We start from the raw sequence: 24,526 nt of genomic DNA on the forward strand, positions 1-24,526 counted from the left end.
ATTGGCTAATGAAAAGCTCAAAGTGACCAAAGCAATGTGCACCTGCAGACCAGAAAGACAACTATATCCTTGGTTGCATCAAGCACGCAAAGAAGGTGATTCTCCCCCTCTACTCTGCTCTGATGAGTCTCCCTTGCAGTACTGCATTCAGCTCTGGGGCCCTCAAGACAAGAGGGATGTGGCTTTGCTCAAGTGAGTCCAGAGTAGCTGAAGATCAGAGGGCTGAGGCACATCTTCTATGAGACAGGCTGAGGGAGTTGAGGTTATTCAACCTCAAGAAGAGAAAGCTCCTGGGAGATCTGACAGAAGCCTTCCAGTACCTAAAAGGTGCCTACAGGAAATCCGGAGAGGGACTTTTTACAAGGGCATGTAAGGATAGAACAAGGGGTACTAGCTTTAAACTGGAAGAGGGTAGATGTAAATTAGCTATTAGGAAGATGTTCTTCACTGTGAGGGTGGTGAGACACTGGTACAGGTTTCCCAGAGAAGCTGTGGCTGTCCCAACCCTGGAGGTGTTCAAGGCTAGGTTGGATGGGGCTTAGAGCAACCTGGTCTAGTGGAAGATGTCCCTGCCCATGGCAGGGGGTTGGAACTTGATCCTTAAGGTCCTTCCAACCCAAACAATTCTATGACTACTTGGTTCTTTCCCCCAAGATTGGGATCCAGAAGATCACTGAGAAACATTCTTATCTAGTGTCTAAGCAAATTACAAACGTCTCTGTTGATTGCTAACTGTATTTCGCAAACTAATAATGTAAAAATGAGCACGTAGGTCCTAAAATGCTAAATGTTTCAAGCTGTTGGAGTTTTGCTAATAGCACATTGCTTAGCAACTGCTATATTTAAAATAGGTTCTTCATTTCACTGTTAAATGTCCGTATTTTACATACTGGAAGAGTAACATAATGTTCTATCCTTAAGTAAATACGATGTTAGTGCTTCACACCACACAAAAATCTCTCTGTGTAGTTACAGAATGATAGCTATTTTTAGTTGAGCACTGAATGGTATGAAATACACAAAATTTAATAAAACATGCAAAACATCTGCCTGCAAATAAAAATATTTGCACTCATGTTGAAGAGTTGTAGTTTCTTTCATAATTAATTACAATTAAATGGTAAGATAGTGAGTGAAGTGATGTATTTTAATTCTGCTCCATCAAGGTAGCTGACAGCTGTCAAATTTGGCAACTAAGAAATCTTTTTTTCCTTCCTCTCCCCCTTCCTTTTTTAAGTAAGACAAAAGAGCGTTTGAAAGCTCAGAGGGAAATGGCCCATCTTTCGTGGCAGTAGCTCACTTAGCACCTGGACATCAGGTAAAATGAAACAGATCAGGACAAGGCATTCAAGAAAATTTTGTCCAACATTTTTTTTTTTGAAAAATGTCAGCTCATTAGCACTAAAAGACATTTACTGTTTTAGACTATACTTTCACCTGGAAAGGCTTCCTGACTAGGACAGCTTTTCTGATTAAAACCAGAAAGGACATACCTGAACAATGAAAATCCCCACAGACAGGGCATTTATCCAGGATGTTGGAGGCATGGGAATAATTTTCTGTTATACTTAATATTCAGACTAAGCTATGACCCTTAGTTTCTCCAACCTCTGTACCAGCTATTCATTGCTATTGCTCTGTCAGCCCTGCTGGATTTATTCCATGGCATATGATAATTAAATATTCACTGGAGCAAGGAGACCTGGATCTCCCTCATCTCCCCATTCCTTATCCAGGACTACGTGAAGACAGTTCTTTTTTTAAACAGAGGAGTAATTGTTTAATATGACGCTGCGGTTTTGAGGCTGTTTCCAATACACATGTATTTATATAATGAAAAAGGAATTGGTAGTTTCATACATGATATCTTTGTATAAAAGATACACTCCAGCCTTTCAAAAGTTATTAAACCACTTTAAATACCAGCCTTTTGAGGCTCTCTATAGTTACAAAGAAGAGAAGGTATGAGAAAGAGGCAGCTAATTCTAAAGATTCACACATACTAGCTCTGATTCAGTCTGAGCACTTTATATTCAAACTTCAAAAACGAAACCCCCAAATCATTCCCTTTTCCTTTCTTAGTCTCTGTCTCAATAATTGATGAAACCATCTATATGCTGATGTCAGATCTCTCAAAAAAGAATGAGAAAATTTCTCCCGCTGCTCTCTTAGGCATATACTTGAATTTTTTACATATATCATATTGAATTTGGTTCTTTCAAAAAATGTCTGAAGTTCAGAGCAGCTGTATCTGTATCAGTCTTTACAATGACCCTCATTATGAGTGTTTGAATTAATGAGCTTGTGATGCTCTGAATTCTGCCACAGAGAGCAATCCATTTCTGTCTTTCTGTCTGTATGGTTAATGGCTGGGTAAAATGCCAACATTCAGTGGGTCATCGTTATTTCATTCAGGGGAGAACAGAATTAAGCTATTAACAATACAACAGTTTAAGCTTCAAAATGAAAATGTATGCCATATTAATTGCATCAAATTGGACACAAGCTGGCAGTCAAACAGTCTGGGTTTGTCTCCTGACTGATTTATCTCATTATCATGTCCCCAGTGAATATATCTTCTCCAATACTTTAGGTATACAACAGCAGCCTTACCTAGGAGTAGGAACTGTAACAAAACCATTAACAACCTCCCTTTAGGCTATATTTTTGGAAATACTTTCATTAATGCAGGATTAGAGTTTTATGATTCTAAGATTTTAATGATTTCACTTGTTTTAGAAGGTAAAACATAGCTAAATGAGTTAATGTCAAACTCTGTCTCAGGAAATACACGATTATCACATAGGGTTGCTCTTTATATATGGATACTTTCAAGTTGTTATTTTACATACCTTAAGCTGTAGATTTAGACTCATATGTTTTCTTTATATTTTTAGAACACTTACAGCAAGCTGTAAATAAATATATAAATACATGGAGTTTCCATATTTTTCAACAGAGTAATCCGACTCTCAGACTTCAGATTTAATGTTTCTCATTGGATTACAAAGCTAAACACATGCTGACCTCAGTCTTTTTATTTAACCTCAGTTCTGCAGCCAAGGGCAGCAGGGATGAGCCAGTAGAGCTGTATCTGACCTCAGCCATAACTATATCCAGTGGTAGGAACAGGTTCTATCTCGCTCACAGTGTAATTAATCACTTTATTTACTCTTTGCCTTTTCCAAGAACCTTTTTAGAAGGTGCATTTACTTGTAAGATGGTCATGACATAAATCAGGCTCTTTAATGAATTGATTCCAGGTGCATAAAAAACTTCAGACTCCATGTTATACCTCTTCAATGGTTTCTTTGCATAAATGCAAAACTCTTAGGCTGCATCTGAAGCCTTATGCAGAATCCTGCAGGAGTATTTTTATGTGGCAAAGGAGTTTTATATTCTCTTTTAACACAGCTAGCTTCAGTGAATGGGTGAGATACCATCATGATCACGACTGAGATGTCAAGTCTGACAACAGGCTATATTTGCCATTTTGGAGGTGTGACTAGTTGGAAGAAAGCTGTCTATGCCTTCCACAGTTTGCCAAAGTTTGCCAAACACTATAAAAGGTTTGGTTCTTGGGCTTTTTAGAAATAGTCACAATTCTGCTGTGGATGTAGTCTCAAAATCCCATTTTACTCAAAGCCACAAAAACTCTTTCAATGACCAAGTGAGATTTCCAGAGTATTCATATGCAATTACTACTGTAAATTTAAATTGCTTCTCTAAATGCCTGCAAGCAATGAATCAAAAGGACAGTGGAATAGTGGAAGAATATGTGATATGAGTGAGAAAATGTGTACTGTGGATGTAGTCATTGTGTAATTACTAAGAAGGTCCAAAATACTTCAGTCTATGTTAACTATCTAAAGCAAACTTATGGTGGTCCTTTTAATAAACAATTTAGGGTAAGCATAAGTTTTTATAGTAATTGTACTTATAGCAAAGCAGGGTAAAGAACCAGCAAGAGAATATTAAGCAACTAAAAAGCCAAACAAAACCTAAACTGATTTAGACAGTTGTGCTTTTTTTCTTGGGAAAAAAAAAAATCCATTGAGGCATAATATATATGGAAACATTAAAGTAGGAGGAACAGTTTATAGAAATCACAGAATCACAGAATAGTTAGGGTTGGAAAGGACCTTAAGATCATCTAGTTCCAACCCCCCCATGCCATGGGCAGGGACACCCCACACTAAACCATGCCACCCAAAGCTCTGTCTAACCTGGCCTTGAACACCGCCAGGGAGGGAGCATTCATAACCTCCCTGGGCAACCCATTCCAGTGCCTCACCACCCTCACAGTGAAGAACTTCTTCCTTATATCCAATCTACACTGTTTAAGTTTCAACCCGTTACCCCTTGTCCTATCACTACAGTCCCTAGTGAAGAGTCCCTCCCCAGCATCCCTATAGGCCCCCTTCAGATACTGGAAGGCTGCTATGAGGTCTCCACGCAGCCTTCTCTTCTTCAGGCTGAACAGCCCCAACTTTCTCAGCCTGTCTTCATACGGGAGGTGCTCCAGTCCCCTGATCATACTTGTGGCCCTCATCTGGACTTGTTCCAACAATTCCATGGCTTTTTTATGTTGATGTCACCAGAACTGCACACAGTCCCCCATGTGAGGTCTCACGAGAGCAGAGTAAAGGGGCAGAATCACCTCCTTCGACCTGCTGGTCACGGTCCTCTTGATGCAGCCCAGGATATGGTTGGCTTTCTGGACTGCGAGCGCACACTGCCGGCTCATGTTACATTTCTCATTAACCAACACCCCCAAGTCCTCCACTGCAGGGCTGCTCTGAATCTCTTCTTTGCCCAACCTGTAGCTGTGCCTGGGATTGCTCCGACCCAGGTGCAGGACCTTGCACTTGGCATGGTTAAACTTCATGAGGTTGGCATCAGCCCACCTCACAAGTGTGTCAAGGTCCCTCTGGATGGCATTCCTTCCCTCTATTGTATCAACTGAACCACACAGCTTGGTGTCATCGGCAAACTTGCTGAGGGTGCGCTCAATCCCACTGTCCATGTCACCGACAAAGATATTGAACAGGATAGGTCCCAACACTGATCCCTGAGAGACACCACTAGTTACTGGTCTCCAGCCAGACATTGAGCAGTTGACCACAAGTCGTTGTGTGAGGCCATCCAGCCAGTTCTTTATCCACAGAGTGGTCCACCTATCAAATTGATGTCTCTCCAATTCAGGGACAAGGATGTCATGTGGAACAGCGTCGAACGCTTTACACAAGTCCAGGTAGATGATGTCAACTGCTCTACCCCTTTCCATCAGTTCTGTATCCCTGTCATAGAAGGCCACCAGGTTGGTCAGGCAGGATTTTCCCTTAGTGAAGCCATGCTGGCTGTCACCAAGCACCTTGTTGTTTTTCATGTGCCTTAGCATGCCTTCCAGGAGAATCTGCTCCAAGATATTGCCAGGCATGGATGTGAGACTGACTGGTCTGTAATTCCTCAGGTCATCCATTTTCCCCTTCTTGAAAATGATGGTTATATGTTCCCTTTTCCAGTCATCGGGAACTTCATCTGACTGCCATGATTTTTCAAATATGAAATCTTACTAGAAAAGAAGGATGCCTGGGGCATTAACCTACACTAAGTTATGGGATGCTTAAGGAAAACTGCACAGTGAACTGGCACCTGTTAGTACTTCTCCCCTTGCCCTCACCCTCCACTTGTACCCCCTCTGCTGTTTCCACTTGTTTCACTCTTGATAGGGGACATGCTTGAGTTTTCAATCTAATGTCCTTTCAGTGAATCTGAGGAAGAACTTTTTGACGTGTTTTCTTATCATATTACTCACTAAGTTGCTTTAAAAAACTCAAAAAAAACTTTTTTACAGAACATCTTTCTAGGATCTTTGAGCTTTATGTGATGAATGCGTTCCTATATAACATCATATTGTTATGTTGTTATATATAACATCATATTGGGTTGGAACTAGATTATCTTAAGGTCCTTTCCAACCCTAACTATTCTATGATTTTATGAACATAAGAGCAAGTAATTTTCATAATGGCTACAGACTCTTTTCCCAAGTATTTCCAGGGACTTTAGAACAGGGGCTTTAATGACAGAGGAAGGGAAGAAGGAAAAGTGCAAAGGAGGGACCTTAATTTCACATAAAAGCCCTGGTGTTGCTGAGAAGCTCCATCCGCTGGGTATGGCAGTATGGAAGCTGTGGCTTGGAGTTTAAAGCTCGTCCTTTCCAGGGGCAACTACTTTCTGACTCAATGATTATTTAGCACAGCATTTATTGCTCTTGCTGAACACCGTTGTCGTTTGAACTAATCTGTTTTGACCAAAGCTGCACACTCAGTATTTAATACCACTATATAATTAATTATCTCCACTTTATCCACAATGGCGTAAGAAATGCCATGGAGACACCTTTAACTGAAGCCACAGAGGGGCTAATGAAAAGGGGACTATTTTTTTTCATAAAGAATAATAAAGCAGTTGCTAGTCCCTGTAGGAATTTTATTTCCACAGAAAAGGCAGACTGAGGAACAAGAGTGGATATAAAAAAATCTTTAAACCAACTACTTTTTGAAAAATATACAGTAAATGGTACAGAGTATGCTTTTCTCATCTATCTATGAAACTTAACTAAGCATTTATCACAAATAACCCTTTGGAAAAAAAACCCACAGAATTTTCCAAAACATATATATGTTTTGTTGTAATGGAAGTCAGAAGTCGAACAACTTTTTCATTATCAGTCCTTAGAATGTCAAGAAATGTCAAGAGTAACAAACATGAGCTGCTCAATGAATAACAGGAATAATAACGTGAAGAAGCCCGAGGAGGCAGTGCTCTTGATTATGTCAGAGTTGTGTAACTGACCTTAGAGGGGCTGCTTGGTTGGGATTTTTGCCTGTTCCCCCTCCCCTTTTTTATTTCAAGTGGGAACAATGGACTATCAGATCATGCTCAATGTTGGAATCTGCAAAAACGTAAAAGTTTAAACTCTTTGAATATTTACTTTTCTACAAGGGAGATGTTCAGTTTGAATGGCCTAGATTAAGTACAAGAAATATGTGAGTATATGAGAAAGAAGCAGAGTAATGGATTTGCCACAAAATTTTTCTGCATTGATTACAGCAGTATTACTAATCCTGAATCAACCTAAATGTACAGAACTGAGTATTAGAGCTGTCCAATAAGATTTGATGAATGCACTATTCCATTAATTTTACCTTTTTTGTTGAATAAATTATTTGACAAATAATGGTAAAATTCATCAAATAAATTATCTGATGAATGTATTTTTTAAGTAATCGACTAGCTCTAATGAATATGCAGGCAGTTCCTTAATGGGAAGCATTACTCTACTGTTAGCCTGCTTTCATCACTCATATGTCTCTTTTTTGTATTTTGCAACTGCAATCTGTATATTTTATTCATTTACCCATTCATTTATACATGGGAAGTTTAAAACAGAAGAGTTAATCAATCATTGCAATTCTTAGAATATTTTTGCTTTACAGTTGATTATTCATTACATTTATTACATACAGGAATGCTTAATAAAAAGAACTTGGTTTTTCTGAAGACACCTCTCCCAAGAACTATTGGCTTATAGGTTCCAAGTCAAGTTTACAAGAATGCCCTGAAAATTACAGGGTCCATTTATAAGCCATTTTTGTAGCTGCAAACACTGCAATTACCAGTTGTTTCAAGAAACTGGAGCTTGAAGCCAAGTCAGACACCTTCTAGGTCCCTGAAAACACACATAAGAGGACTAAACCAAGCAAGGGCGTACAGGAGCCACCTCCTCTCTGCACAGCACTAGGATGTTTAGGTAAAAGACACAGAGAGGGCTATTTGAATGATGTTCAATTTTGGAAATAATCTGACCTCAAAGAGCAAGTCTGGGTTTTGTTATTACAGAGGTGATCTCAACAAATGATACTGATGGATTTTTACCATTAAATGGCAAATTGCACCTGTTAACGTTACATGTCACACTTCTGAGTCCTCGTTCTTAAAGAGGTATGCCAATTTATTATGGCAATGACAGTGAGTACAAGTCCAACTTGCATGAATCAAGACAACGCTGCCAAGGTCATATTCATGTGTCCTGGGTTCAGCAGTAGCAGTCATTTTTTTTCTCCTTCTTGGTATCTGGTGCAGTGCAGTGTTTTGACTTTCAGCTCGGGAACAGAGCTGATAACAAGGATGTTTTGGTTTGGCCAAGGACTTTGTGAGCCTCATGCTCTGCCAGGGAGGAGGGGAAGCCAGGAGGAAGCAGAGACAGGACACCTGACCCAAACTGACCAAAGAGGTATTCCATACCACAGCACGTCATGCCCAGGATGTAACTGGGAGTTAGCCGGAAGGGCTGGGAGACGGCAGGGTTGGAGGAGGTATCGGTCGGAGCTTGGTCGGGCTTGGGGGGCGAGTTATCGGTCAGCTGGTGCTGAGGTGTTGTATTCTCTTCCCTTGTTATTTCCTTTATCATTATTATCATTGGTGGTAGCAGTAGTGATCTGTGTTATACCTTAGTTACTAAACTGTTCTTATCTCAACCGGTGGGAGTTGCATTCTTTTCGATTCTCCTCTCCGTCCCTCCGAGAGCAGGGGGAGGGCAAGAAAAGGGGGGGAAGTGAGCGAACGAATTACCTGACTGGGTTTAAACCACGACAGTTCTTTTTGGCACCCAACGTGGGGCACGAAGGGTTGAGATAACGACAGATCTGACCAGATTAATAGTCACTCATCACAATGACGATTTATTGGCTCTCAGAGTTGTTTCTCTTGATCTCACAGCTTCAGAATGTTGTAACTTACGTAGAGCCGGTATTTGCTGTGATAGTGTTTATCAAGTGTGGGGCCTGGGCTAAGGTTCTTGTCTCAATGTGCTTTATGGCAATGGCTTGTAATACGGGCGGGCTCCAGCAGCAGGGCGGGACGGACGTGGCCGTGGACTTGTACCTGGCCGTCCGGCTGCTCTTCACCGTCCTGGTCCTCACCCTACTCTCCATCTTCGTGAGGCTGCGGGGAGCCGAGGGGGAGCGGCCCCGGGAGCCGGCGGCAGCCGAACCGGCCCGGGAGAGCGGCCCCGGGCACCAAGCGGCGGCGGGAGCAGGGCCGGAGGCCGCGAGGGGACGGCTGCTGGTGGAGGAGGTCGGGGCGGTCGAGGAGCAGAAGGAGGCGGCTGCCGAGCAGCGGGAGAAGGCGGCGGAGGAGCCGAGCCCCCCGGAGGAGCCGAGCCCCGCGGCCGAGCCGAGCCCCGCGGAGGAGCCGAGCCCTGCGACGGCCGAGAGCATTCCCCGGAAGCCGCCCGCCGAGCCCCAGGAGGATGCAGGAGACCACGCAGCATTTCCCAGCAAGGCAGAGGAGGAAGAGCTGGACTCAGAAAAAGAGAAGCTGGCGGTGGGAGAGCCGGCAAGCACAGCAGCTACACCAGCACCAGTGACAAGTACAGCAGCATCAACTGAGAGTTCTGAAGGTTTTGAATGGCCTTTGGGCATCCTTGGGACCTGCCTGCTGATTGTGATGGGGATCAGCATGTTGGCACACACACAGACTGTGTTCTACCCACAACCATTTTGTCTGATCTCAGAAGTTAAGCAGAGTCAGGTTTGGGTCTTGTCTGGGGTTAGACGACAATATAGGGGGACCAAGAGGTTTTCCCCAGGGAAGGACAGTCATGAGTGGCAGGGTGTGTGTGACAGTATGGGCAAGTATCTAGTCCACTGGGCCCCTCCAGTGCTTTGGAAGCATCGGAGATGGAAGGCAGCTGTATGGAGTCCCCAGCAACAAGCTGCAGAAACTGCTTAAGGGGACAGTGAATTATTTTAAGCCTGGTGGGCCCATGGCACTTCAGGTCATCAGAACAGGGATGCAACATAGAGATGGACTCATGATCGAGGGGTGGACTTAGCAATGGACACTATTGCCCAGGTTATTCACAAGTGTGAACACTGCACACAGTCTCTCCTGCTCTGGAAGACTGTTACAAGAGGTGGAGCCTGACATCATGGACCAGATGGACTCAGCAGCTTTATAGGGACTGGTCCATGCACTAAGATAAGAGTGCACTAAGATAAGAGTGATGGTATATTGAAAATGTGGGAACTGAGCATGACGTGAATGGTATGGAATAAGGGGTGGATAATGTCCTGGGTTCAGCAGTAGCAGTCATTTTTTTTCTCCTTCTTGGTAGCTGGTGCAGTGCAGTGTTTTGACTTTCAGCTCGGGAACAGAGCTGATAACAAGGATGTTTTGGTTTGGCCAAGGACTTTGTGAGCCTCATGCTCTGCCAGGGAGGAGGGGAAGCCAGGAGGAAGCAGAGACAGGACACCTGACCCAAACTGACCAAAGAGGTATTCCATACCACAGCACGTCATGCCCAGGATGTAACTGGGAGTTAGCCGGAAGGGCTGGGAGACGGCAGGGTTGGAGGAGGTATCGGTCGGAGCTTGGTCGGGCTTGGGGGGCGAGTTATCGGTCAGCTGGTGCTGAGGTGTTGTATTCTCTTCCCTTGTTATTTCCTTTATCATTATTATCATTGGTGGTAGCAGTAGTGATCTGTGTTATACCTTAGTTACTAAACTGTTCTTATCTCAACCGGTGGGAGTTGCATTCTTTTCGATTCTCCTCTCCGTCCCTCCGAGAGCAGGGGGAGGGCAAGAAAAGGGGGGGAAGTGAGCGAACGAATTACCTGACTGGGTTTAAACCACGACATCATGTTATCATGGGTGGTTCTGAATTTGCTCCACAAAGCTCAACTGAACAGATTTAATGGAAGAAATGTTTAGGAGAAAGGTATATTAGAAAGGTTGCCTATAGCTGCACTTGGATTATCAGTGATTCTCTTCTAAATTTTCCTTTTACTAGCTTGCAGACTTTCATGAATGCAGCATTAATAGTCTTTGCCCAACCCTTCCAAACAATGTACTTTCTACTGCCAGCTGGTCAACTAATATATAAAGCTGTCCCTCACAATAGATACAAGTGGAGGGATTTATCATCTTTCCATGGAATCTAAAAGATAAAGTTTCCAAAAATGCCAGTATGTAGAATAAATTTCTTATAGAGAGATAAAATCCAGAGTGGCTCCCACTCAACACAGAGCAAGCTGTCATATCAGAGGTGTGGAAAGCCGTATAGAAGTCCTGCACAACGGGAAGGAGTTTGTTATTGGCTGACATTTCATGCTTATCAAAACTGCAGCTATATTGCCCTGCAGGCAAATGAGTATTTCATATTACATGGAGATGGTTACTGTAAGTTTATTACAAAAGAAAAGAACATATTCTATGGATATTTTTTTTCATACCTTTTATTTCTGAAGCTTATATTTGCATTTGCCTCAATCAGGCATGGGTTGTGGTGTGTGTGAATGTCTCTTAAAACTTGTGCTAAACAAATCACTTGTCTATTAAAAATTTTAAAAACTTGTTATAAATAATTTCTCCATACTTGTATGCTTTGATCTAATCTAATGCATAGTTTTAGGTAAAATGTTTGTGGTTCAAAAGATTACAAGTATTAGGAGGAAGAAATAAGTTCTAGAAATTATCTTCAGCTCGCAGCTTGTTTTACAAAGGTTCAAAATGCCCTTTCTTTGCTAACTGCATCTAAGGAGCTCCTGACCCACTCCTTTTCATGTAAAGTCACCAATCTAATAATAGTAATATTTAGATGGGATATGGCCATAACTTTCACTTAAGAATTCTAATAAAACATTAATATTAATAAACAAATACTTTCAGAAGTACTGTTTCTGCTTAGGCAACGAAGAGAACTTAGTTTGTACTCCTGATAAACACTTGAGCTCCCTATGGTTCACTATTACTGTAGTTTTAATGTTCAGGGATGTGTTTGAAATAATGTACCATGAGACAGAAAATCTGCTGGTACAGAACTGCTCTTGTTCTATATCATTCACATATTGTCTCAAAGCCATATTACAGTATAATCTAAAGCACGAATCTCCTGAGTCCCCACTCTCAGCAACTGAAAGCACCATTTGTGTACATGGGCATTTGTCCTATCAATTTTAAGGTCTCTGTGCAAGAATCATATTTGTGGTGAGTGACGTTTTAGAGATTTGGTATGCAAACTCTCCAGGCTATCTTAGAAAGCCTGCAAACTCAAAATTAGTAGATGAAGCTCAGGATTAAAGGTAAGCTTGAAGCTGCCAGATTTTGCAACTTTCTATACGAGGGTTGCAGTAACCTATCTGGTTATCCCAGAACAAAAATAACATTTCCTTTTCAGAGTCCTTAATTACCTCCTTTCCCTCCCCCCCTTAATTAGCTGTGGGCAGAATGGAAATCTTGGAAAAAGTTTGGCTTCTGTAATTAAAAAGACTTCCTGAGTGGCACTACTTTGGAAAAAAAGTTTAATATTATTGTGGTGCCCATGCAGCATGATTAATAGGAAGACTGGACAATGGAAACTGAATTACTGCCACCAATGTGCCTTCCACAAAGCAGACATCTGACACCAACTTCATCTCTGACATGTCCCTATTTTCCTAAGGTTTTCCATATTTTCCTTAGACACTAACCTGGACAGAGTGTAAGCCAATTACCTAGCTCCCTGCTCTCTTTGAAAACATCCTTCTTGCAGTTCAGGCTTCAATTTATTATGACATTATCAAAATAAGCTGTCCAAATGTTTTTAAAAAAAAAAAATCCACAGCAGACAACGCAGCTTGCTGAAAGTGGGTTGCCTTTCCTCCCAGGTCTAGTAACATGATTATGAAGAGACAATAACAAAGGTATCCGAATACTGTGAAAACAAGTTATCACAAAACCATTCCATAACATACAAAAAAAACAAGACAACCACCAGGCCCCTTGCTGTCCAGCTACAGCTCCTTTGTGTGGCTTCACTTAGGCAAAGGAGTGGGAGAAAACAAAAGAAGCTGTCTGGCTTCTATCCTTACCCACAGGTGGACTGCACTGGCACATAGGGCCTGTATCAACCTCTATTACCTCCTTTATATTTGCAGGGAGTGCTGGAAGATCTGGCGTGCCAAAAGAATAGCTATAGGCCTCAGAGCAAAATGAGGCTACAGGCCTTATGCACATCCATGCTTTGCAGGATTTGCCTCCGCTGCCATCTAGACTTATACGAAAGCCACTGAAGACCTGCTCTGACTCTGTACTGTGCTTGGAATTAAGCACAGCTCAGTTGGAGCTGAAAAAGAGGTTACAGATGCATAAATTTGGGGCATTTTGTATATTTTGATAATGCAGCTTTCCTGTGCTAACAGTGCAGTGATACATCACTGCCCATAAATCTTCACCTGAAGGCAGATGAGGAACAGGAATGATAGCAATAACAAAAAAATCCCATCCTTGCTGCCTTCATGGAAGAAAGAGATAAGGTCCAGAGTGGAAATAGGAAACTGACAATTTAAACCTAAGAACTGTAAGAATTTCCTAGTAAAGGATGGTCTCTCCCCATGAATTTGTTTTACTGTAGTAACCTGCTGTCCATCAGGGCAATCTGACAGCAGAAGCACAGATCCAAGGGATGTTACAGTGCCTTGGCTCTCTCAAAGTCTGCCGTGCTCACCAGGAGGGTGAGATGGGGAGGAATCACCCTGCAGTTGCATCTGGCAGGTTGCTCCCAGCCCATCCCCAGACTACAGTAGGAATTTGGGGTGAAATTTGATCAGAATTATACCTGATACTTTATTCAGCTTTGAAATTGCAAATACTTTGAAATAAAACTGTTTTACTATTGTCTTGTGTGCATTAGGCATTGCCAGTTCTTTTTTAAAAATCTTCACATTTATCACCAAATAAATAAACCAAATAAAACCCGGTGTATGGTTATAACTGACTTGACCACAGATGCCACAAGTCCTCACCATTGTACCTTCTCACTATGTTAGTTCCAGCTATCGCCAGATCACTGTCAACTCAGTCATACACAATAATGCCCCATTACAGCTGGAATGGTTTGTTAAACTTTATAGCACTCAGAAATGCTCCTGAGGCACCAAAAATGTCTTGTTTCAGAATTGAACATATAATACCTGCCAAATTTGCAGGTTTGAAGCCACTTCCAGTAAGAATTAAAAAGGCCCTTTTCACAGCTGAAATAGGGCTATCAATACTTGACTTGTCTGCCCATGTGAAATAGTGGGTTCTTTTCTCTGACGTCGCAATTTAGTTTAAAATAACTTTGATGATGACAGGGTACAAGCAAGTGATAAAGCCACAAAGATGACAGTCTAATCTTACAAAGATGACCCATCCCTGATAAGAGATTAAGTCACACAACATTTGAAAAAACAGATTATCTGTCTGCTAGGATAGTGTCTGTGTACATCTCCTGCTGAGCCATGCTGAGATGCCAATGACATACAGAGATGCTACTTCTCAAAAAAGAGAAATGCTTCACAGAATTTCTGAAACCATCAGGATAGAAGAATGCAAGCAAGCAAGAAAAGAAGCTCTTATCTTATATTGAGCTTTTTTTGGTCAAATATTAATTTTTCAGGCTAGTAAAGTATTTAGACATACAGCATATAAATAATTTAAAAACACTATAAAAAGGTCTAAATTAGCCAATTTTGCCCTATAATTAGCACTCACAGCTATGCTGGCAATGGGTGGGTGATTATCAAACACCTTTTATTATCAGTTTTATGTACTACAATAAAAATGAAAATTATACTTACAAGAATTATTAGACATGCTGGTCCTATAAAACTCCATATAAAGTTGTTCTTCGTGCTGAGCCAACATCTGAAAAGTAAGCAGCAGAAAATGCCTTGAAATGTGCTATTGTGACTATTGCATCCTTAAGTATGTTGATTTGGACACAGAAACAGTGACTTACACTTCTGTGGTGCCATAGTACTTGTATCCTAGTGCGGCAGAGATTCCAACAACCACAGCTGGACTGACGTAGCCAAAGACATAGAAATTCTTATGCAAGAAACCCTTGTTGTAGATGACTCCCACCACTATAAGGTAGAGGTGAATACCTTCAATGCACATCCATGCAAAAGCAGCTAGAAGGAAATAATGGAGTAATCCGGCAGTAATTGAACAGAAGAGCTAGAAATTCAATCAGAGAAAGCAAGAGTCATAATTCTATTAATATGTCTGTTAATAAAACAGCATATGCACAGCAACGTAGTGAACTCTAAAGTGGTGGTCCAGCAGCCCACGTGTAGTACTGATTGACAAGAACTTGGCCTACACCCATGAGCTCACTTGTTCATTACTGTTTTCTGTAGCAACTGGTAAGATAAAGAGACTGCATTCAACTTCTAGTGCACTTCTTCCCAGGAAAACTATATAAACAACTTGACAAGGTTGATACCATAGTTACATCGGAGCAGTCTGTATGATTTCCTGATCTAGATGAAGTTCATTTTTACAGTTTTGATAACAGTGTAATTAGGCATCACAAGGAATTATTTCCAAAATTACTTTTGTTACTACAAAATGTTTGTAAAATGATATTTCTTGATCGGTTGGTACTGGAATGTCATCTCATGGATAGCAGTTTGCAGTTTTTCAAGTAACTTTAAATTCTATTCGACTACTTACAGTAAGATTATTTTGATAATTTATGCATAATTTAATTTCCTAAAACTATTCTGAGATGCAAAAATCAACAGCCCTTCTTGTATGAAAAACAACAGGGAGAAGTCAAGACCTCACATGCATAAAGAAAATGGGTCCTCCAGCCAACACTGCTGTATCTTAAATGCTAGCTTGGCACTACAGATGGCCTGGCTTTTAGGGAAAATTGTCACCCAGAAAGTCACCAGCATGGCTTTGTACAGTGTCCAAATAGATGAGAAAAGTGAAAATGATAAGCATATCAAGACCACAGTCTTTGATAAGATGAAAAAGCTTAAATGAAAGCCATAGAGCAATGTCAATACGCACCAGTTCAGATGAAGACCCTACTTCTTTAAATGATCATTTTGTATTTTCTATTACTAGACTGGGAAACCAATGTCACTGGAATATTCATACTGATACTGGGAAATATTGGAAGTAGATGGAAAATCATGTCTTATACAGTACATTTACTTTACAACACAAAATCAAGATATGAGTGAAAACTACCCACCTTATTATTGTTCATATTGATTCCAATCAGAAAAATAAGTTCCGCCAGGAAAAGGCTGCAGCAGAGGTTTTTGTGAATTGTCGTTCTAGTGCTTTGAATTTCACTGAAGAACCAGAATGTAAAAATGCACATGGAGAGGCAAATCAACGAAATAATTATTCCTAGCTGAGTGATTCTTGTAAGAATGTTATAATTTGTAACACCCTGGGGGAAAATTATAATATAATATTTAAAAGAACAGCTTTGTACCTTCTCAAGAAAGACCTCATTCTATTATACATTTTTTTTCGTCTTTTCTACAAAGTATTAATCAAAACTGTTTGTAGAGTTTCACTGCAAACTTACACTTTGGATAGTATAAAAAGTATTGTTTTTTTGTAAGACATAATTCATGGAGAAATTAGTAATGAGCTGCATATATTTCTGCTCTTGCATTTTCTGATATTTCTTAACAAAACTTTTTTATTAACATCAGTATCTACTAATATGCTTTAAAAAATCAGATCATTTTCGTGAATAACAAATACACTGGCAGTAGGACATATATTAATATGACATGAACATTTTCTAATATAAAAGGACTTATCACAGCAGTGACTTAGATAAGCAAAACTGAATAACCCTCACTGCATTTGCAACATGATCAAAACAAGACTCTGAAATAACAATCACTTCAAACAAATGCTATCCCAGATACGTAACATGAACATTCTCCAAAGAAACACAGGCTATTTTAATATTAGATGTGAATATTTTCTGTACAGGAATACAGTTACATTTGCTGCTTGGTATTTGCACAAAGAACCTCTTGAAGTACATGACTGCGCATCAGCATAAGGGTACTATTCAGCTGACCATAAAATGTATCTAAGTAATTTTTTTTCTAAATAAAGAACCAGAGATTATTCTCCTCCCAAACTTCTTTTTGAAAACAAATGTATAAGTACCTGCAAAGGTTTTAAATATAAACTGAAGATTTAGGATGCTATTTAGCAACCAGGAAACAGCCTCTGTCAGCGTGAAATTCACAGTGTGAGAGAACTGTCTCAATACAGTATATTCATGCTAATATTCTGCTTGCTGTCAGTTCTGATACCATGTAAAGCTGCCTCCTGAGGCAGGACCTGAGCTCCCACAGATCCCCACACAGGCCCTGGAAACAAAGGGATATACTGAGTGGTCATTCTCACGATTTTGTGATTGTCATGAGTGCCTATGTTTAATAGTCATAAACTTCACACTGATTTATGCTGTTGAAAATTCTCAGGAAAGAACTTAAAGCAGATTTTTAGATGCCAAGGTTAGACAAATGGGTGGCAAAGTTTTGTGAGAGAGAAATTCAGGGCCATATGGTTACTGACCACCAGTGAATGCCAGTTAAATCCCACAGCAGTCTTAAAATGGGATTTAAAATTAAAAGCAATGCACCAAAAATAAGCACAACAGACTGTGTATTTGGAACAAGATACTTTGCTGCATCACTGCTCTGTAATACTGCAGAAAGGACAAAAGGGAAATCAAACACATATGGGAGGAATTTTGTTTGCTCTGTGCACAATAAATTGTGTGTTTGCTGAACAAAATCAAGAGACAACCTAAAAGGGGAAAAGTACATAAGTTGCACTGAAATAAAAACATAAGGAATGAGGATAAGAGAAAGTATGAGGTAAAACACTAAATTAAAATAGCACTTACAACAGAGCCACCTGAGGACATCAAAACAGCAAAATGAGTCAGATGATTACATTTGCATGAGATATGAGTGGAGTTGGAATGTGTCAGCTCACAGCCTTCTGTAGCCCAGTTGCCATTCATTGTGTCTGCTGAGTAGTTCCAAAATGCACATTTAATATCTTTATCCGGAGTCTGGAACAGAAACAAGATGTTTTACTGATGGCAAAAGGCAGGATATTTCCTATCAAGAGACCTTTCTTACGTTAGCCAGTGCAATTCATTACATACTGCTTGCACCTTTGGAAGGCTGGGAAACAAAAATGACATTCTGCAAGTCCTATTCCAAGCAATCAAAACATGGCTAGAGAGGGAAGCATCTTATCCACAAAGCTAACACCCTACCAAAAATGTAGTCTAATCAGATTACTGAACCCTTCTGGCACTTGCAAAGGTGTTGGAATTTTTACCTACCGAAATCATTGTTACATACATACACCTGCACCTGCTGAACATGGACTAAACCCCAAGGTTACAGCCACATTGCTTGTCCTGCTCACAGTCCCTTCCAAATGAGCAGTTTGAAACTGAGACTTATTCCGTGCATTTTACAAAGTGATCTGAGATAAAGCCAGGGTCATATCATACCTGCTATATCAGGTGTGATGACAGCGCTGAATAGGACCATTAGTATTATTTATTACAGTTAGTGCTTACTAACTTGTCAAAGATAAGGTCCCCACTGTACTAATAAGTTGTATAAATATATGCAAATTTATATAGAAGACAAATAACAAATTTAAAAGCTGCATAACCAAGGTTAACACCTTGTCCTACCGTCAACGTCTTTACACACTTTCTAAGTTTCTGATAATTCTTTGTGCAATGCAAGGTGATTCTTCATGCACAAGTAAATTCAGTAAAATCTATACACACTATGGAACTAAAATTATTAGTTTTAAACAAATGTGTTCAGATTTCAGAAATAACAAAGTTGAAATACTATAGGTTCTGGTATATTCTCCTACCTCCAAGATAACTTTTCGCAGTAACTTTGAAGCATATGTTCGTATTTTTTAATATGCATGCTTAACCATGTGATAAACTTTCAGAAACCCCACCTAAATACAGAATATTCAAGACCCTGTAATATTCTCTGTTTCAGGCATTTACATTTTATTCATACTATAACCCAGCAAAGCTGGCGTTGTTGCCCTTGCTTTAGTCCCATAGCTATTTTCTGTTGTATCATATTTAGTTTATTGCACTTATGATGTCACATTTGGAATTCATCTAACTAAAGAAATAAATGACAAACATCAGCAAACAACAGAATTATGTCTCAATATATCGTACACTGCAGGTATGGTTACATCACATAAAATGATTAACTATTATTTTGTTTTATTTGATGTTGATAATAAAAAAGCCCCTTACCTTTGCATACTTTAAGGTAAATGTTATTTTCTCAAGCTCATAGAGTGTAGGTGGATTTGAGCTAATTGCCACAGCTATAACTGATGAGCTTACGGTCTGTCTCTGCTCTGAAGTATCTTTTGAGGAGAGGTTTTTAGGCGATGAAAGCAAAGAACCAATATTGCTATACCGCAGAAAGACAACTGCAACGGTGCCTATCAATCAAATAGACCATGTTCAGTGGTTTGTGGGGTTTTTATTGAAGAACAATATTGAAGACATTAAGGAAACAATAAACAATAGACATTATTACTACTCTTGCATAAAATATGCAAAACAGATGGAATCTTTGTGGAATACTTATGAAAAGGTTTTAGAGACAATGAAATATAGCTTTATTTAAAACAATGTAACTGCCATTAGAAATATCTTTGTGTGCTCACACTGGGAATTCTAATTAGATATACACATGTATACTTTTTTCTAGAGTAATACATGCTTGCTGCTGTTTTAAAGTTGGCTACATATGTGGTATCAGGTCTCAAACTAAAATGGCTCAGACCTGAGGTAAATACTGGGCTTCTCTGAATTACCTGGCTTACTTTGACTTCCATTGCAGTGGACCCAGAATGGAAGGCACACAGGGAAAAAAAAAGCAAATGGGATTTTAGGATGCAGTGCTGATACACAAAAAAAAGAAGTCATGATTTTTCTTCCTGGTACCAAAGCAAATCACTTTTTGGGGTACTGACAGGTGGTGAGATTCAGATAAACTGGAAGATTAGGATTTAAAAAATATTTTCTATGTTTATTAGGTCAGGTAGTTTAATTCTAGAACTGTTTAAACACATTTATTTATTTTCAGTGATGACATTAGTTGCAAACCATTTCTGTAGCACTATGAGGTCCAAGCCAATTTCCTTGCCTTACTGGTTCGGTACTGAAGAAAATGTATTCTTGCCCTAGTGAACTACTCTTTAAATAGAAAAGGTACACAAATTTTTTGGAGGAGAAGTAAGAAAACTAGTTGATGGGGCCAGTATGAACTCACAGCAGATCTATGGCTAAGAAAAGGATAAAGCTCAGGTCTCTGGCAACAATATCCAGTGTTAAAGCTCACTGTATACTGGAAACGTTAGAAACACCAGCCTTGAGACAGTAAAGGCGTAGGAGAGATGATGATAGAAACACCTTGACTTCTCTGTAGTTAGCAGGGCTGAAGCTCAGTCTTAGTAAACTGCATATTTGGTTATTTACTAGTGGGTACAAGTCTAGCCAAGGTGTTTAATAGCCCACCTACTCTCTAACCTTTGTTTCTTACCATTAGGATGAGATTCCTCTCTCTTCTTTGGAGAGATCTTTATATAATCTCCCCCCGTGTATGCATGAGGGTGAATGTGTTTCATGTGATGTGAATCAAAAGCAAAAACCTTGAGTACTGAAAAAGAAGAAAAATACTGCACAAGTCAGAGATCCATTACAGTGTACCATAATTTATAGTTGGGTTAATAAATGTGCTATTGAATTGCATAATTAACGTGACTTTTAAGAGTATATCATTGCACCAAATATTTCAAGAAAAATGCTATTAATATGTTTGCTTAAACCCCTATGTTTTATTATTTTCCTGCATACATTTTGCTCTCATACTTTTTACTCTTTCCATGAAAAATATTGTCTTTTATTCACCTTGCATTAAATTAGGAACTGAAAAGAACAATGTAGGTTACTCTAAGAAGAGCTATTGCTTTATTAAAAATGCATTTCTAAAAGGGACCACAAATCACAATTATAAAAAGCAAAGCATAAAATTCTCTACTGAATAGTAACATTTGACAAAAGCCAATTTTTGAAAAGTATATTTTTTATAGTTATCTGTCCATGCTACCAAATGCACATTGCACCATGAAATAATGATGTGTCTTGTCAAAAAACTAACAAACAAGCATCACCCCTCAGGACACAAACTACATTAGAGGACATTGAGCTCTTTATTTGGTTCATTATAGTGCTGAGTTTCAATCACCCAGGAAGGGAACAAAAAAAGTCAATCAGGACTCTTTTAAAAAACAAAACAGCAAACAAATCTAAAACTTGACTGATGGAGGAATATCACTAAGCTATACCATCTGCATTGCTTATAGCACAGCACACAAAAATAATATGAGCTATTCAATAGACCAGCTGTCAGAAAACGTTCGTCAGGATGTAAGAAAGTTTTCTGTAGCTGGAGTTTTGAAAAGCTTGGAGTTCAAGAGATTGCAAGCAGTGGAGAGAGAGGGATAATACTGTAGGTGTTGCCCCAGAATAGATGTGTGGGGCACATTTAAGTCCTGTGGAAAATGCATTGATGCTGAAAAACCGTAACAAAAGATTGCAGTGTTTGGGTCCAATTTGGAAAAGAGCTCATCTAGTTTCTCATTTTAGAACAAGAGCAAGACAAAAAAATCATCCACCTTTCAACATGGAAATTCCTCAAGATTCTCTTGATGATAAGCTTTTTTTCTCAGCTTGGTCTGACTAGCATCTACACTGCTACTGGAGGCTGCACATGAATCCTCTCTTCAAGACCTTCATGGCCTCAGCTCTGTAGCCAGGAGACCCTCTCCTTTCTGTCAGGGTGGTGGGGGAACCGGGGATTTACAGCCAGCTAGTGGCATCGCTTTGTATCTGCTGCAGGCCCAGACGCACTCTGGACTGACATAAATCTGCTTCTAAAGAGTTTATGTAATAGAACAAAATCTCTCATTTTTCATCACTCTTGCTAATTTACTTTCAGAAAAGTGAAAGAAGAACAGGTGGTTTGACCTGCCTCGGGATCAAAGGAAGACTCTGCCTTATCATGTCATCTTACAAATTGGCAAACTGGTAAGAGGTACTGAATGACTGTACTGAATCTAAAATAAGAAATCAGGTCACATGCAGTTTGGGTACATTCAGAGAAATGAAGATGTGACCATTGCCAAAGTCATAAACAATGCTTTATCAGGATTTTCAAAAGCAGCTGGTATTAACCTTACTCTGCTCCCACTGAAGGAATGATAGAACAATTATTAATACAGGAAAATCAGCAGTTGTTGTGAAGGCACCAGCACACATGGAGAAAGGTAGGAAAGCAAAACGTGCAGTTTAGCCTAACTGGTTCTCCTCAGATATTCCTCTTGAAATGGAAATTCTTCTGAAAATAAAGCCACTCCAGATCGGACTCACCAACCACAATCCCGATTCCATGATCATTTACAATACCTTCACTGAGCCAAAAAGAGGAAAAAATCTGTATACGGCAAATCTAAGTTTCATTCCACTGGTAGGGTTTTTTTTTAATGCATACTAGATGCATAGGATAATTTTGTACATGTAAGATGAATGCAGATTCATTGTTACGGTGTGACTAGAATGAGAGATTGAAAGAGAATCTGAAAGGACAATTTTCTACAGCTTCTCAAGTTTTTTCTGGGCTGTAGGCTCACATGTTCCGTCATTGAAAATTATGATACCTACACTGAAAGTCAGGTGTTAGTTATGAAACTCATACAAATTAACACCTGTGTCTTTCACATAACACCATTTCTAATCTTCATAATCGTGCTGAAAAACTCCTCAGTGTAATCCACACCTAAAGTATATCTTAGATTAATTTTCTTTATCTTACCTATGTCACTTGCATTAGCATCTAGCTGTGTTGTCTTTTTGAAGTTCTGTGACATGAGAAGCATTGCTTGTTCTGCAGTATGCAGCAGCTTAGTCAGGCTCCGTCTTTGGTCATCTACAGGAAGAGCTTCCCAGACTGTAATCTTGTCTTTTTGTAAAAAATTGTTCACAGTACTAACCAAAACCTGCACGTTATATAAACATAAAATTATATGTTTAAGTGCAGGAGTCATATGCTATTTGTAAAATAAGACACACATCCCCCTCATCTAATTTTAAGGCTTGATCTACTCACATTAATGGTTGTATTACGAAGTGTTTCATTGTCAGAAACAGAGTAATGCCTGGTATTTAATGATGAATAAGATAGTGCTTCAACATATGAAATCACATCTACAGGTAAAAGTGGTCCCAAAGTATTTTTATTAATTTCTTGCAGCATCTCCAGGGGTGTTTTCAAATGACTAATCTGAAAAATACAAGAACTCGCATCTTAATGAAACAAATGAAGTCACATTTCTGCAAGTGAAAGTAAACCCAGTGCAAATGGCTGATTTCTGTGAATTAACATACTGGCTTTTAAGATGCTTGTGCATAAAAAGAGACACCATTTAAATCAATAGGTTATACATGTCTGCTATAATCTTAATAAATAGCTACTATAAAAATAAGCCATATGCTATCATTAAACTTTTTTTCCGACTACTGCAGCTCTTTTTTATTTATCCTAATTCTCCAAAATTAGCTGGTAAATGTTCTGCAAAAGTCATTAAATATCAGTGATTTGATTATTCCATTGACTCTCTTCTGTTAAATTTTTAGTTGAAAATGTGGGAGCAGAGAAATAGTTTTTGGTAGGGTTTTCTTTTTTTTTTTTTAAACGCAGATTATAAAGCATGTAGTTAAATCAAACTGTACTGCCTATTTCACCATCAATGCTTCAGTTTATGAACTGCTTAATGCACTTATATAAAACAATTGGTTTAAAAAGCAACAGTCTGAAGAAGGTGAGATGATTAAACTTGCAAATTTCCATCTCACAGATGAACAAGAAAAGAATTCTTATTTCATGATACTGAAATTTAATGAGATTAAAATTCCTCCCCCCCCCCCCCCCAAAGAAAAACATCAAAGAAACCCTGAACCCAACACCTGATTTTGTAAGATCTGTAGACTCTGCTGCTGAACAGCTTTTATGGGGCTTGCTTTGTCTTTGACTGCAGCTGAATCAAACTAGAACACAGGCTAAAAATCTAGGCTAAAATCTGACACAGTTTTTATGCAAAATTGAGGTATTTTAACTTACTACTTTAATTTGACTATGTATTTTAAAAACAAAAAATAAAACCCCAAAATCCTAAATCCTGCTGTGGCATTTACCATGCCTTCATATGTAAAGGTGGTAAGCATATATTACATTTAATATAATACATTACATTACAGGTTAACACAGAAAGCATGTTAACACAATGACCATCTTACACTAGGTTAATAAAAGCCTTTCAATAAATATCTTTCTGAATTTTTTAACTTTGGCAAACTGCTTAATATAACATCCCAACATATACAATTTGATTTATTTATTCTTATGTTTCATTTATCTTTTTAAATTAGACAATACTATAAATGTAGACTAATGAACAGTGATTCCATTAATGTTTTGGGTTTGTTTTTTTTTTTTGAATTTGCTTCAGGAATCTCTGTTTCT

The 24,526-nt window shown here is 39.2% G+C and overlaps 1 protein-coding gene across 2 annotated transcripts in view; it reads right to left on the reverse strand.

Moving 5' to 3' along the window:
- ADGRL4 (adhesion G protein-coupled receptor L4) overlaps positions 1-24,526 on the reverse strand; it is an 81,840-nt gene that overhangs the window by 10,496 nt on the left and 46,818 nt on the right. For both annotated transcript variants that reach the window (XM_061451592.1, XM_061451593.1), the window contains 8 exons: positions 23,114-23,287; positions 22,820-23,003; positions 20,489-20,605; positions 19,189-19,382; positions 17,776-17,946; positions 16,081-16,284; positions 14,830-15,050; positions 14,669-14,735 (listed from right to left, as the gene is read on the reverse strand). In XM_061451592.1, the coding sequence (XP_061307576.1) occupies positions 14,669-14,735; positions 14,830-15,050; positions 16,081-16,284; positions 17,776-17,946; positions 19,189-19,382; positions 20,489-20,605; positions 22,820-23,003; positions 23,114-23,287 (1,332 nt within the window). The remainder of the gene's footprint in view (positions 1-14,668; positions 14,736-14,829; positions 15,051-16,080; positions 16,285-17,775; positions 17,947-19,188; positions 19,383-20,488; positions 20,606-22,819; positions 23,004-23,113; positions 23,288-24,526) is intronic.

Source organism: Pezoporus flaviventris, unplaced genomic scaffold (assembly GCF_033815535.1).
Source record: "Pezoporus flaviventris isolate CSIRO_AGI_PZ_B2104156 unplaced genomic scaffold, CSIRO_AGI_Pfla_v1 ptg000013l, whole genome shotgun sequence".
NCBI classification, from domain to species: Eukaryota; Metazoa; Chordata; class Aves; order Psittaciformes; family Psittacidae; genus Pezoporus; species Pezoporus flaviventris.